The sequence below is a fragment of the Cannabis sativa genome, chromosome 5 (genome assembly GCF_029168945.1).
Source record: "Cannabis sativa cultivar Pink pepper isolate KNU-18-1 chromosome 5, ASM2916894v1, whole genome shotgun sequence".
Taxonomy (NCBI): domain Eukaryota; kingdom Viridiplantae; phylum Streptophyta; class Magnoliopsida; order Rosales; family Cannabaceae; genus Cannabis; species Cannabis sativa.
The window spans coordinates 50,459,545-50,475,626 of NC_083605.1; the positions used below are offsets into that span (position 1 = coordinate 50,459,545).

General features: G+C 32.0%; 1 protein-coding gene across 1 annotated transcript; it reads left to right on the forward strand.

The window, feature by feature from the left end:
* Nucleotides 1-3,063: 3,063 nt before the first annotated feature.
* On the forward strand, nt 3,064-15,464 carry LOC115716883 (probable polygalacturonase). The gene is made up of 6 exons (XM_061115739.1): nt 3,064-3,218; nt 3,304-3,648; nt 5,579-5,699; nt 5,778-5,946; nt 6,073-6,143; nt 14,640-15,464. Exons 1-6 carry the CDS (start codon nt 3,180-3,182, stop codon nt 15,326-15,328), a joined length of 1,434 nt encoding a protein of 477 aa, XP_060971722.1. The 5' UTR covers nt 3,064-3,179; the 3' UTR covers nt 15,329-15,464.
* Nucleotides 15,465-16,082: the final 618 nt, after the last annotated feature.

Sequence of the window (16,082 nt, forward strand, 5' to 3'; positions counted from 1 at the left end):
CTGCCTTGTACAGTCATCAATGGCTGCTTGCTGAGCCCTCAACATTTCCACCTCTTTATCTCTCCATTCAGCGAACAGACGCAGTTTCTCTTCAAATGCGAGATTCACCGCAGCATGGAGTTTTTCCTGATCATGATGCAGGGTATTAGTATGACCTTGCATGAGTCCAAGGGCAGCCCGAAGGTTCCGGATCTCGGTGTCATCTCCAACAATTGTTCGAACATTTGTTGCTGGCGGAACTTCAGTGTTGGGAATATCCTGATTGGGTGTTGAACTGGTATTTCCAGTCTCTTGCACACCAGGCGCGATTCCACTAAAAGGAGTCGTCACATCTTGACCTACGATTGGCGGTTTCTCAGGATTCCTGGCTGGTGGAACCCTTGCATTCCATGGATTCTGTAGTGCGGGATCCACTGCCAGTGGATTTGCTGGATCAACTACGCCTCTACGAGTCTGTACCACCACCGCATTTATGATTAAATTTGAAGTAAAGAGCAAGTTTGTGATTCTAGCTCTCAATGAAAGCACCAAAATATTGACCTCCCTTTTGGTCAATAGCAATGAGTCTTAATTGTGAGCGACAAGTAGTATAATATAGATGTAATATAGTGAAATAAATAAAGACACAGAGTTTTTATAGAGGTTCGGCTCTGAGCAGTTCGATAATAGCCTACTCCCCTTGATTTGTATTGAGTTAAGAACAAAGAATGCAGTGATTCCTTTCTTAGATCTGTTACAATAATATCTCTGAGTATACTCTTAGATAAGTTTTTTTTCAACCCTTTGCCCAGTGAGAATAGATCACTATTTATAGGGCTACAAGCCTTGAGGGAAAAGTTTCCCTTTTGTTTACAATGTCTATATTTGGTAAGATTACACATTAAATACAGAATACACTGATTAAGGGATCTAGACAGCTTGCCATATCTCTGTAATATAATCCCAAAATTATAGGGATTGCTTCTGTGATTCACGATTAGAGTGCTGAAGTTGCTAAGTGTTGGCACGATGTTCGGACCGTCCACTGCCCGGCTAGGAAGGCTTCGTTCGTGTAGAAATATGCGATGCTCTGTTCGACATATTTATTTTGAGCAGATGTGTGAAGTCGATTCCACGTGTCACCAGTATGTGATGCCACATCAGAGTGCCAAAATTGGGATAACACTATATTTAACTAGTAAACATATCGTGCTTCGCGGCGGATATATAAAATATTTTAAATTATTTATAAGCCAACGACAATCAGTCTAATAATAAGCAATAAGAAATATGATTTACGTGTAATATAAGTGAATAACTAATAAAGGACACAAGGTTTTTAATGAGGTTCGGCCCCGTTCAGTTTGGTAATAGTCTACTCCCCTTAATTTGTATTAACTCAAGAACAAAGAACACATCGTTTCCTCTCTTGAAGCTCTCACAATAAAATTTCTGAGTACGCTCTGTTAGATTTCTCTAAAGTAATTCTTTTGACCCCCTTATTAGTGATAATGAATCACTATTTATAGGGCGAAATAATTGAGGGAAGGTTTCCCTTTTTGCTTACAATATTTAGAATTGGTAAGAACATATATTATATATTTAGAATACACAAAATGTGGGATTTGGATAGCTTGCCATATCTTTGTGATACGATCCCAGATTTATAGGGATTGCTCTTATGCTTCACGATGCAAATTCTGGAATTGCTAAGTGTTGATGTGCTGCTCGGATTATCCACTGCTCGGCTGGGAAGACATTATCCGTGCAGGTGTATGCTGTGTCCTATTCGAAACATCTCTCTCTAGTAGATATGAGGAATCAGGTCCACGTGTCACCAGCATGTGCTGCCACGTCATAGTGTAAGAATGGGATAACATTTGCCCCCCAAGTCTACACGGGACATCTGAAGTTACGTGTAGACTTCGCTTAAGCCGACCTTACATTTGAATGGGTGACACGTGTCGAATGCATCTTTCGTGATTCGATGTGACTCTGACTAGGAGTCCCTTCAGTTTTCGGCTAATTAATGCTCTGATCAATTTATACCTCGAGACGCGCCTTTCACTCGCACGCTTTTGACAGTTACTCTTCTCTAGTACTTAATTACTTTTAATTTTCTAATATTTTCTTTTTGGGGGGAAATCGAAGCGTTTGAGATTTTAATTGATTACACCCTTTCACAAACTTGCTTATAAATAGGGTGGAAAATCCTCATAAACTACTTTTACCATTTTTCTCAATAAGTAACTTCAAAGCAAAAGTAGTTTTCTCTCGACTTCGTCGTTGAATTCTAGCAGAAAAGATCAGAACAGCTTCATCCGAACAACATCAAAGCTTCAAACAGTGAGTAAGTGCATGTTTGACATCATAACTAAAAAACTGTTTTTTGTTTTTAAAAACAGAAAATTATTTTTTGAAAACAATTTGGCTTGTTTGGCCTTGTTTTTTGAAAACAGTTTTCAGAAAACAAAGTTACAAAAAATAAGAATTTTGAAAACAACAAATTGTTTTTTTCTGTTTTAAAAACCAATTCACTTTTGGTTAATATTATTTTTAAAAACACTAACCAAACGTGACTTGTGTTTTAAAAACTTCAAAAACTATTTTTTGTTCTCATTTCTAAAAATAATTTTTTGAAAACAATACCAAACATGCTCTAAGTTTCTCATTTTTCTCTCCTTTAATTTCGTATCTTCAATTTTAAATAATAATAATAATAAATTAGTTGCTTGTTTCTCTTCAAGCTTAGACTTAGATTGTAATCCATTTATATTTAGGGGTTTTTTTTTTTTTATTTTTACACTTCAAAACAGTTTTTTTTTTTACATTTTTTCGAAATTCCACATAAAAACTCTTATTGCAACAAATACAACAACCTAAATCGCAACTAAAATTCGTATAACAACACACATAAAAAGTACTAGAAAAAACTACCTTAAAAACTCAAACCGTAAATTTTACAAAAAAAAAAAATTAAAAATAGTATATAAAATAATTTATCTTATATTTATTTCCATACCAATAAACAAACAAGTTCATTTAAAACAAACAAATAATAATAATAATAATAATAATAATAATAATAATAGTAGCGATAAACATAAGTGAAGAGCCTATATATATGGCGAAAAGAGTTGAACTCATTCACAAAAATCAAATTAAAAAACAAAAACCAGAGTAACACTCTCTTCTTCATTATGTGGTTTGGTAAGAAAATTGTCTCAACAACTCATCAGGTAATAACCAAAATCCTTCTTTGTTCGTCCTTTCACCACTTTTTTTCTTCTACACTCCTTGAACTAACGTATTTTTTTTTTTCAGTTGTCCAAAATGTCGATAATAATGGTGGCTATAGCAGTGCTAGCTTTGTTGACCAGTACAAATTGTGTAGAGGGGCAAAAGGGTAAAAAGATAGGGAGCTTTGAGTACATGGCAATTAGCTGTAGATCCCATAGTGCGTCGTTGACTGATTTTGGTGGAGTTGGAGATGGAACGACATCAAATACAAAGTCGTTTCAGGCAGCCATGAATAGTTTGAGTCGTTTCTCATCGAGTGGAGGCTCTCTTCTCTTTGTTCCACCTGGAAAATGGCTCACTGGAAGCTTCACTCTCATCAGCCATTTCACTCTATATCTCCATAAAGATGCTGTTCTTCTAGCTTCACAGGTTTCAACTTTATTAATTTTTTTTCTTTTTTCTTTTTAATAAATGCTTATTAATTACTCAATAAGTCAATACAAAACTTATATTTTAAGTTATAAACCCGGCCATATAGTAATATTCTTTCGTTTTAAGATAAATATATTAAAACAAATTCATATGGGATTTGTCTTGATTGATATCAACCACATCTTAAAAGCATATGTCTTTTGTCTTCTTTTACCTTACAAAATATTTTTCTATTATATTAGCATATAGAAATTAAATTGATTAGTATGAGTTTGAACGGGGTAATACTATTCTTGGTTTTTTTGGTTAAAAAACTGTGGATACAACTATTATATTTTTATTGCTTTTGTACATTGAGAAATGAGAATAATAAAGGAAATGATCAAGTTCGGTTTTTCTTTGAAAAAAGACGTGAGGTTGTTGAAAATACAGCTACTTTATATGTATTTATGACAAGAACAATAATATAATATAATAAGAAATATTACACGTGATATGATTTCCCATAAAAGTATTGAAAAATTTAATTCTCTTAAAACTAAAATAAAAGTAAATACAATAATTTAATAAATTAATTCTATTAAAATATGTGCACATATAGCAATGGAATAGTAAGTATAATTAAATGCCACGGTGGAATCACGTTGTGGTGTTCCCCTTCTTTTTTTTGTGATTAATTCTTTTTTTGGTCTGAGTTTTTGGTTAATTATGTGCTTCATAAAAATGAAAGTTTTTTTGTTAAAAAACATTTATGTTACATTTACTGAATGTTTTTCAGAAAAACCTATTTTATGAGAACAATTAATGCTAACTCAACACAATTAAGTGACGTTTGGTTGATAGGAATGAAAATATAGAAATAAAAATGAGAATGGAAATTGAAATATAGGAATGAAATAAAATTTAAAATGCATAAAAAAAAATGATAAAAAAATTATTAAATTTTTTCGAATCTTACATTAGAATGATATTTCTTTTCATTTTAAAATAGAATAGTCATTCAACTAAAATGATGGAAACACCATTCCATCCGAATAGTATTCCAATGAATTTTAAATGGAACCAAACAAATGAATGAAAAGAAAATATTTTTTTTTTTCATCCCATTCCATTTCATTACTTTCAATCAAACATTGTTAGTTATTCTAACAATGTTTTACTTTTTTTAAAAGGAAGAATGTTTATTAATTAATTTATTTGTAATCAAAATAAATAAATAAATCGTACTAGTGACTTTTAGTTTCTGTTTTTTAAACCAAATACTTGAGATAAATAAAAAATTGTAGGGTAATTTTATAATGCATCCCCTTAAAAGCAATATATTGATGCACCCCTACTTGTTTCGGCATCTAGGAATTTTTTTTTGAGAAATTCATGTACGTTATAGCTATTTAAGATATCCTACAAAATTTTAAGAAATTCGGAATAATTTACAATATAGAAAGCAATGTTCAAACTGCTTGAACACAATTTTCAGCATGTTAAACTTTTCGAATTTCTTAAAATTTTGCAGGATGTTTTAAATAACTAGAATTTACATGACCATGAGAAAAAATTTGTCTAAAAAATTATTTTTGATACTAAAACAAAGAGAGAGGTATAGGTATATCCTCTTTAAGAGAGTGCATTATAGAATTTTCCAAAATGGTATATCCAAAACTTAGTTGTTTTAATGCGTCCTTCTTCTCAACAACATATAAATAGAGTAACCGGCTCTCGAAAAATAAAAAAACTCAATAAATAATTAAAGGTTGCTGGCTCAATTTTAGACTTTATTGTTTGTTTACTGTTCTAATCATCAATCATCTATGAAATAATTGAAGGTAAAAAGAACAAAAAACCACCCAGATGAGAGTATAAATTGGGGGGTTTCAAAGTGTATTAGTAATTAGTAATCCTTATTATTATAATTATTATTATTATGCAGAATGAAAATGAGTGGCCAGTGATTAAACAATTACCATCATATGGTAAAGGCAAATACGGGGAAACTGGACGATTCAGAAGTCTCATTTTCGGAACAAATCTCAATGACGTCATTATCACGGGTACATAAATTTGGTAATTAATTTCATTTTTAATTATATATTTTTGTTAATTAATAGTTGTGATTAAATGATGAACAGGGGACAAAGGGACGATTAATGGCCAAGGTGATATATGGTGGAAGAAGTCAAGAACTCTAAAGTACACTCGCCCCTCTCTCATCGAACTCATCTACTCTACAAATATTCAGATTTCTCGTCTCAATCTCCTCAATTCTCCCTCTTGGCACATTCATCCTGTTTATTCCAGGTTTTCTTATAATTAATTATACATCTAATTTTTTTAAATTTTTTGTTAATTAAAATTATCATATTTTTGATTATTTATGTTTTATGAAATATATATGTATATGTATGTGTTTGTGTTTGTATGCAGTAATATTATTATTCAAGACCTTAGGATCATTGCTCCAATAAACTCTCCAAATACTGATGGAATCGATCCAGGTTGACATTTCTATACTACTATCCTATCCTATATATATAAAATGATTTTCTGTTATTTTTCACTTTGATCATTCCTAGGTTAATATCTATTCAATTTATCTTTTTGTTGATAGAAATAAAAATAAAAACGTAGAGTCACATCAACACAGTTGCAAATTTGTAATATCACGACAATTCATGTTTGTGGGGCTTTTGATTAATATTCCACGCAACGCATCCATCTCCCATGTTCATGTATTGGGGGCGGCTCTATTTAAAATTATTCACTAAAATAAAAATGGAGAGAGCTTTGCAAAATTATTTTTGTTTGATAATAGTTTTTAATTAAATGTGAAATTATTAATTTTAAATTTATAAATTTTACTCAATACAATTATTTCCCCGCTTTATTGTTAACTATAAAATTTCTTTTGTGTGACTTGTTGATTGTTTTTGTTTGATTATAAAAACATTAATTATTTTTTTTAGTTTGCTAAAGTTACATTTGGTAATACTTTTATTTTTAAATTTTTTAATTACAAAAATAAAAACATTTTTTTTTTGTTTTAAAATTTTCTTTTTAAAAAATAAAAATGTGTTCTATAACAACTTTTATTTTTTAATTTCAAAAACAAAAAACAAAAGTGTGTTATGTAACTTTTATATTCATTTTCATTTGTTGATTTTATTTAAGTCGGGACCAGATCCAAGGTGGGGTCCAGGGGAGGGTCCAAGTCCGGCGCCTGGTTCAAGTTTGGTTTCCAAGGTCTAAGTTGGGGTAGGAGTCTAAAATATTAATTAAAAATAACTATTTAAAAAAAATTGAAAGTGATTTTTTTTTTAAAAAAAAATTAAATTCTTAATTGAAAAATTGATAAGTAAAAACAGTTATATAGAACATGATTTTGAAAAATATTTTCACTTTTTTAATTTTAAAAATGAAAAACTGATTAAAAAAGTATTACCAAACACACCGTAAGAGTTGCACAATATTAAATATTAAATTTTCGGTCGGATTGGGATAGCTTCCAAAATGCAATAATTATTTTTTGCTATTGGATGGTATCCAAAACTTTTTATAGGTGTTGCCCTACGATCAGTTAGCGATAATTTCTAAATTTTTTTTTCCTATGTTATATAGAATTCAATACTTAATTACACCAATAAGTGTTGTTGGGTGCAACCAAAATCCCACATTGACTAGAAATAAGAAATTTTTTGGGTATATAAGGATGGATACTATCTCTATTGGTATGAGGCCTTTTGGGAATAGCTACCCAAGAACAAAATCGTACAAAACACTAGGGATTAGGCCCAAAGTGGACAATATCATACAAATGTAGAGATAGATAACTTGCATACAAACAAGCACTTTAAGCTCTTAGGGCATTTATTTATAAACTTGACTCTTTAACTGAATTACCTGTTAACAAAAAATAACAATTCTCCACCTTGATAGATAATTCAAGTGAACAAATAAACGAATTGTCAACAAAAAATAACAATTCTTTCTACAGGATTTTCTTCAGGGGAAATCTTGTTGAGTTGAACTTTACCCTCATTAATGATGTTTCACAGTAGATCAGAAGCTTCCTTTGATTAACTCCTAACTCCCTTGAAATTCCTTTGAGCCATAATGCATCTTTTACTATTTCAGTACAGGTTATTGTTGGAAATTATTTTACCAGGATCTTAGATCTACTCACAAGTATGTTGATTAACACCCTAAATATGAACTTTCTAAAACGATGAAATAAACACATATAAAGTTTAGTAAACCTTACATTGGGTGCAGCGGAATATAATGACTCCTTCCGTTCATATATCTAGCCCTTGCTTCCTTTCTGTAGCAGAGCATTATCAATATCTGAACCTGGATCTCTTTCTCTGATTCTTTAATGCTGAAACTCCTTCTTGCTGAAAGTCTTTCTTCACGATCTTCCTTACTATGATTGAGGTAAACCTTACATTGGGTGCAGCGGAATATAATGACTCATTCCGTTCATATATCTAGCCCTTGCTTCCTTTCTGTAGCAGAGCATTATCAATATCTGAACCTGGATCTCTTTCTCTGATTCTTTAATGCTGAAACTCCTTCTTGCTGAAAGTCTTTCTTCACGATCTTCCTTACTATGATTGAGGTATCACTTGCTGTGTGTGGGTACTACTCTAACACTAAGAATTTCGAAATCTCATGGAGGAAGAGAGAGAGAGAGTGGTCGGCCAAAGATAGGGAAAGAGAGAGGCTCAGTTTTTTCTGAATGAAAAAGTAGAAAATTTAAGTGTGTAAATTTTCTAAAGCCTTCACTATCTATTTATAGCATTCCACTCGGGTTAGGTTTGAATTATTTGGCATTAAAATAATGAAAATATCATAGGATAATTCCTATAAAAGTGGCCGGCCATACAAAGTGGATTTGGGCCTCACTTTTTGCAATTTTGCAGTTTTATCTTTTCTGCATCTGATTTTCTCAAAAATGCTAATTTTCAAATTCAACCATTTAAATGCCAATTCTCACTATTTAATAACTATAAATAATTATTAAATAATATTGCCATTTATCATATTTATTAATTGAACCATTCAAAGTATCATAATTAACAAATATGCCCCTAAAACTCTTTCTTTACAATTTCACCCTTACTTAGTAAAAAATTCACAAATAAACATAGTCTAATTTGAGAATTATGATTGATTAATCAAAACCAATTATATGAGTCTTACAAGCAATATTATCTCAACTAGTGGGGGGGTCATGGGTCTATATAACCGAGCTTCCAATAAGCAGATCAAGAATTTATAACCTAAATTCACTGACTTATTAATTCTTCGTTGAATCCACGCATAGAACTTAGAATTGCACTCTCAGTATATAGAATGCTCTATATGTTCCACCATATCGACACATCATTAGTTATCCATTGTTATAATCTTAATTTGATCAATGATCCTCTATATGAATGATCTACACTGTAAAGGGATTATATTACCGTTACACCCTACAATGTATTTAATCCTTAAAACACTTAACCCCGTATAAATGATATTTCAGCTTATGTGAAATGAGATCTCCACCATTTATTTTTGTTTGGTCAAGCTCGAAGGAGATCATCCTTTACTTACTATTCGCCAGATAGAAGCTATAGATTCCATGTTTATGTTAGCGCTCCCACTCAATTGCACTACCGTGTTCCCAAAATGTACGTATCACCCTGACCCAAAAGTAGGCTTAACTAACAAATCAAAGAACACGAATAGCCTCTCGAGATTGAGCCTAATCATAACAGGATTAAGATCATTTGATCTAGGATTAACTAGGCGATATTGACTTGAATAAATATTACGGTAAGTTTAATAAATCTAAGTCAAAGTTCAATATCGGTCCCTTCCGATGCATACTCCATGCATCCAACTTGAGCTTTACTTTAACCAATGCTCTGGAAAGAACATAACATTTCTCCATATGCAAGTAAACTCTTGTTGTAGATTATCATATCAGTAAAACCCTGTGTCTTATAAATTTAGGAAATTTTATTCACATAGTCATGTTTACTTTCCAATATGTTGACAACACAATAAACAGGATCAAGTATGTGAAAAGGGTTTAAGATGAATTCATACATTATGTACATATAATCATGAAATAAGTCATGTGAACCATGCAACATTAAATGTTATTTCTGATCTATATTAATAAGCAAATCTGATTATATTAAAATGAGTTTTATTTAGGGCATAAAACCCAACAACTATATATTTAGTCTCTTTAGTAGATAGGGCTACAATGAATTGCAAGTTTACTTTCCAACTTATTGTGCAGCCATTTAGCTGAAAAAACCAGATTGAGATCTTCTCTAATATAGATATCCTACATAGTATGAATCCACAAATCCCCTTACTCCTGATCTCTCTTGGTCTGATCCATAGATTAGCCCCACATTGATTGTTCCTTGTAAATATCTCATTATCCACTTCACTGCCTACCAGTGTTCAGTCCCTGGTTTTCCCATGTATCTGCTCACCATGCTTACACCATAACACAAGTCTGCTCTGGTACATACCATGAGGTACATGATGCTAGTACCAACAACACTAGCGTATTATATTTTTTCTATTTGTTTGATTTCCTCATCAATCTTAGGGTTTTGTGTGCTAGACAATATGAATTGTTGTGCTATTGGTGTTGAAACATGTCTAGAGTTTGAGAAACTAAACCTATCTAAGATCTTTGAGTCAACATTAATGTTCTTTTGGCTCTGTCTCTAGTGATTTCAATCCCCAAAATTCTTCTAGCTTAACCAAGATCCTTCATTTTGAATTCTTTACTCACCAGCATGTTAACATTGTTGATCTCTTCTGGATTCTTGCTAAAAATTGACATGTCATCTACATAAAGCAAGAGGTAAACAACTAAACTTGAGTTGTTGATGTATACACAGTTGTCATACTTGCTTCTTTTGAAACAAGTGTTAATGAAAAACTCATGAAATCTCGTGTACCACTGCCTTGGTGACTATTTTAATCCATAGAGAGATTTTTTAAGCAAACAAACATGATCTTCTTTTCCCTTTTCTTCAAAGCCTCTGGGTTGTTTCATTAGGATCTCCTCTTCTAAATCCCCATGCAAAAATGCTATTTTGACATTCAACTGCTTAAGTTTTTTGTCTTCAGTTGCAATTAAAATGAGTAACATCCTAATTTATGTGTGTTTCACCATAGGAGAATAGAACTCATTGTAACCAATCATTTCTCTCTGTGTGAATCCTCTTACCAACAATCTAGCTTTGAACCTTGGCTCCTTAATCCCAGGAATTCCCTCCTTGTGTCTATAGATCCATTTACAACTAATAACTCTCCCATTTCAATCATTTCTAACTAAAATCCAAGTCTTATTTTTCTTCATAAAATTGACTTCATCTTGCATTGCTTGATTCCACTTAGTTGCATTATTATAACTTATGGCTTCTTTATAGGATATTGGTTCATCTATCTCTTACCAACGTATAGTCCTGAGCATCATCTTCTAGCTCCACTACCTCTTCTTCTTCATTTTCTACCTCATCTTCATTAGAAGCTATTTCTGGATCAGTGGTACCTTTTTGGTTGTTTTGATCTTGCATCTCCACATGAAACTGTAAATCTTCTTCCGTATGAGTGCCTTCATCCTCTGAGCTTTTTTTTTTTATTGTGTCCTTGTAGTATTTATTTTCTTCAAAATTCACACCCTTTCTCACAAAATATTTTTGATATTCTTCTGGCTCAATGCCTCACAACCTATAGCCCTTGACACCCTTTGGATATCCTAGAAAAATATATTTATTTGCTCTACGTTCAAATTTTCCCTACTTTATGTGTGCATAAGCCACACATCCAAATACTCTTAGGTGCTCATACCCTGCATTGTGTCCAGACCATTTTTCTATTGGAGTTTTGAATCCAATTACTGATGAAAGGCATCTATTTATGAGGTAGCATGGTGTAACCACTGCTTTTGCCCAAAAGTTCTTTGGCATTCCTAACAGAATTATCATACATCTAACCCTTTCAAGGATGGTTCCATTCATCGTTTCTATTAAACCATTTCACTCAGATGTCTTGGTACCGACTTATGTTTAGCAATACCACTGGACTTGCAAAATAGGTTGAATTCATCAGCACAAAATTCCAAACCATTGTCAATCCTTAACTTCTTTATATCTTTCAGATTGATTTTCTAGCATTATTCTTAAGTCCTTGAACTTACTAAGAGAGTTATTCTTATTTTTCATGATGAATATCCAAAGATGTCTAGAATAATCATCTATAATAGACAGAAAACACCTTCGTCCACCTTGAGACAAAGTTCTAGAAGGGCCCTATAAGTCTGAATGTAAGTAGTCTAGAATTCCCTTGGAGCTGTGGATTCCAACTCCAAACTTTGCTCTAGTTGCCTCACAAGAATACATTGTTCACAGAATTTTATCTCTTCTATCTGATACTTTTCAAATACAACATTTTTGCTGAGAACCTTGAGTCCTCTATAGCTTATGTGACCAAGTCTTCTACATACACTACATTTTCTTGATCTTTTAGTGTATTTCCTTGCAGGACATAAATTCCATTTACTACTGACCATTCCATAATGGTCTTGTCTCCCCTAATCTCTCTTCGTTTGCCTTTTTCTACTCTGACCACACAACCATCTTGATCCAACATTGATACTAATATCAAATTTCTTTTGATCTCAGGTACATGCCTAACTTGATCAAGCATATTAATTCTTCCATTATCAATTTTCAATCTCATTGAGCCAACCCCAATCATCTTGCAAGACCTGTAATCTCCCAATTTGACAACTTGATAAGAACAGAACTGATCTTGATCAGGGAAAATGTGAAAAGAGCACTCTAAATCAAGAACCTAGTTTTGTTGAATACTTGTCTTGGATACCACCATTACACTAGCACTGTCATAACCACTATCCTCTCTGTTTGATATAATGTTCGCATTTTCACTTTTCTTCAGATTGTAGTCTTTCAAGACTGGACAATATTTTCTGAGATGATTGAAAGAATTACAAATGTAGCATCTTCTCTTGAATTTCGATCCAGGTTTCCCATTTCCTGTTGAGTTTTGTCCTTTGTTCACCTTCTTGAAGTGTTTTCTTCTGACCAACAAACCATTTCTAGTGCTTTCCTCATTCATCTCTCACTTTCTCTTGATCTCTTTAGAAATTAGTGTTGAATGAACTTTCTCTAATGTCAAAGAATCCTTACCATAAATCATGGTATCCACAAAATTTTCATACTTCTCTGTGGGAAGAGAATTTAGAACTATGATGGCCTAGTCCTCATCTTCTACTTTGATCATAATGTTTTCTAAATCTAGGATCACCTTGTTGAAATCATCTAAGTGATCTTCAACATCCTTCCCTGGCACCATTTTGAAAGAGTACAACTTTTATTTCAGAGATAACATGTTTGCTTAAGATTTTGTTTTGTACGGACTCTCTAATTTGGTCCATACTCCAATAGTCGTACTTTCTTTTGAGATTTCTCTAAGAAGTTTATCCCCTAGACTCAACATTATAGCACTATGTGCTTTATCAAGAATTTCAGTCTTCTCTTTTCCAAACAATCATTCAGGTAAGTTTTCGTCTCCTAGGATGGTCGATTCCAACCCCTGTTAAACCAAAAGAGCTGTAATCTTGACACTCCACAAACCAAAGTCATTCTTGCCTGTAAACTTCTCCAGATCATACTTGGCATTCCCCAATCCTTTTTGCTGCTAAATCAAACTCTTGAATCTTTTAACTTCAGATGAAGACCTTCCGCCAAAGTTTAAGATTCACCTTCAAACAGTGTTTCTTTGATATTAATTGTTGACAATGCCAATGATCTCGATCACCAGGGACACTCTCAAGAACATACTCTAGAACAAGTACACACACTGGAGAGAACTGCACGCACAGAAATTGAACACACACAAGCACTTTAATGGTGTTTTAACACTTAGGAATTCTTGAAACTCTAAGAGCATTTTATTAATCTTAGCAATTGTGTTACATAAGGAATTTACAAGAATGATATTAGCCAAGTCTATTTATAAACTTGACTCTTTACAACCAAAGAATTAATTTTAACTAAGTGTAAAAGTCATCAGTGACAACTAGCTACTTTTAACTGAATTACTTGTCAAGAAAAAATAATAGGTTTCAATATTTAATTATTTAATTAAACAGTGGATTTATAAATAATGATGAAAAAAATAAAACAGTGGAATGAGATTAAATTCCTTTCATTTTATTTTATAGACATCAACCAAACAGACACTGAAGTTTTATTCTATTTCTATATATTATCAATCTAAAATTAAGTGTAACCAAAATAACATAGCAAGCAAATTTTTGCTTCTTAATAGGAGAATTTCTTGAAGAACATATAATGACGTAGGGGTGAAATATGATAGGTTATGGTCGATTTTTACTAATTTTATAATCGGCCAGTCGCGGTTATGATTTTATATATGGAAATTGTAAGTGTGTCTAAAAATTATAACCATATAAAACTAACTATACGATTTTTAGCAATTGTTCAGTTTGCCAATTTTTGACAGTTTTTTACAGTTTATGGCGATTTTTGGCATTTATTGGCACTTTTGGCTATTTTTTGATTTAACTATTTTTTTCAAATATCAAAACTAACCGTCATGTTAAAAAACTGTAACCGAAACTGACTACTAAATTCAGTAATGATGTGGAACCAAAAATTCAATTACCATCTCATCGGTTTGGATTTTTCGATTTTTATAAACACTACCATATAACAACGTTGAGCTGATATAATAAACAAAAAATAAAATAGTGTCCTAAATTTTTATCATATATGTCTTTTTTTCTTAAAGAAAAAAAAAATCAAACTTCATTTATTAATTAGACAAGCAATAAATCCCAAAGTTAGGAGAATATACATATTTTTTTTTCTTTTTACAGTATTCATATATACATGATATTTATTAAGAATTAATTTATTGTACAGATTCATGCTCAAACATGAGAATTGAAGACTGCTACATAGTGTCCGGGGACGATTGTGTGTCACTAAAGAGCGGTTGGGACCAATACGGGTTAGCCTTTGGAATGCCAACCAAACAGGTCATAATAAGGCGTCTCACATGCTTATCTCCACAACAAGCTGTAATCACCTTAGGCAGTGAAATGTCAGGGGGAATCCAAGACATTAGGGTGGAAGACATAGTCACCACCAACACCAAATCCGGTGTCCGAATCAAAACTGCCATAGGCCGAGGCGGCTTCGTAAAAGACATCTATTTCAGAAGAATGAACATGAAAAACATGAGGCATGTGGTGCTTATGACTGGTGATTACAACACTCACCCTGACCAAGGCTACAATCGCAAGGCTTTTCCTTTGGTTCGTAACATTAATTACCGTGACATTGTTGCTGAGAGTGTGAGAATGACAGCCCAGTTGGATGGGATTTCTGGTCACCCTTTTGATGGACTTTGCTTCTCTAATGTCACGGTTTCATTGTCAGCCATTGCTGAGAAATCGCAGTGGAATTGTAGTGATGTTAGTGGTGTTTCGAGTGGTGTGGTTCCTAAGGCTTGTGGGCTTTTGAAGGACCAGCAGAAGACTAATTGTTACTTTCCTAATGATGTCTTGCCTATTGAGAAGGTTGTGCTCAAGAAGTGCTTTGTCAAATGATAATCATTAATGATTGTTTTTGAGTGTGTTTAATTTGTCAGATATGAAATAATGTTTTTTTTTTTTAAAAAAATAATAAATATATATGTTGTTTTACATGATTCATTTTTATACCATGTCTATGTGCGTGCATTAATTTGAGTGCTTTTATCTAAAAAACCAAATAAACAAATAATAAATAAGAGTGATGGATGATTTTTTTAAATGGTAAAAAGTATTAGTTGCCTAATATTTTTTTTTGTATCATATTACTATTAAGTAATTAAATATCGAATGCTATATAACTTAAGGTAATAATTTTTACGAAATATTGTTAATTAATCATAAAGTGTCACCTCTAAATAGTGCTAAATAACACTAATACTCAATAGCAATATGTATATATAGTATTTTTTTTTAAGATGGAGACTGGAGAGTTTAAAAAAAAATCCTATTTATAGGGCATAGTATGTTCTAATTGGACAAATATATTGTAATACTATGATCTTGAATGAATGCAACATATCTAAACTAGAATTGATTAAAATCTTTTATTTTATTCAAAAAAATAATTTAAAGACTAGTGCTTGTCCATTTTTATTTAATATTTAATCAGAATATTATCATTTTATTACACTTACGTCATTAACTAAATTACTTAACTAATTTATAAAAAACTTTATATTTACTTTTGAATGTCACATATTTTTTACAATTTTAAAAATTCACTACCGTATAATACATAAATTATTATAAATTTCTATATAAAAAAAAT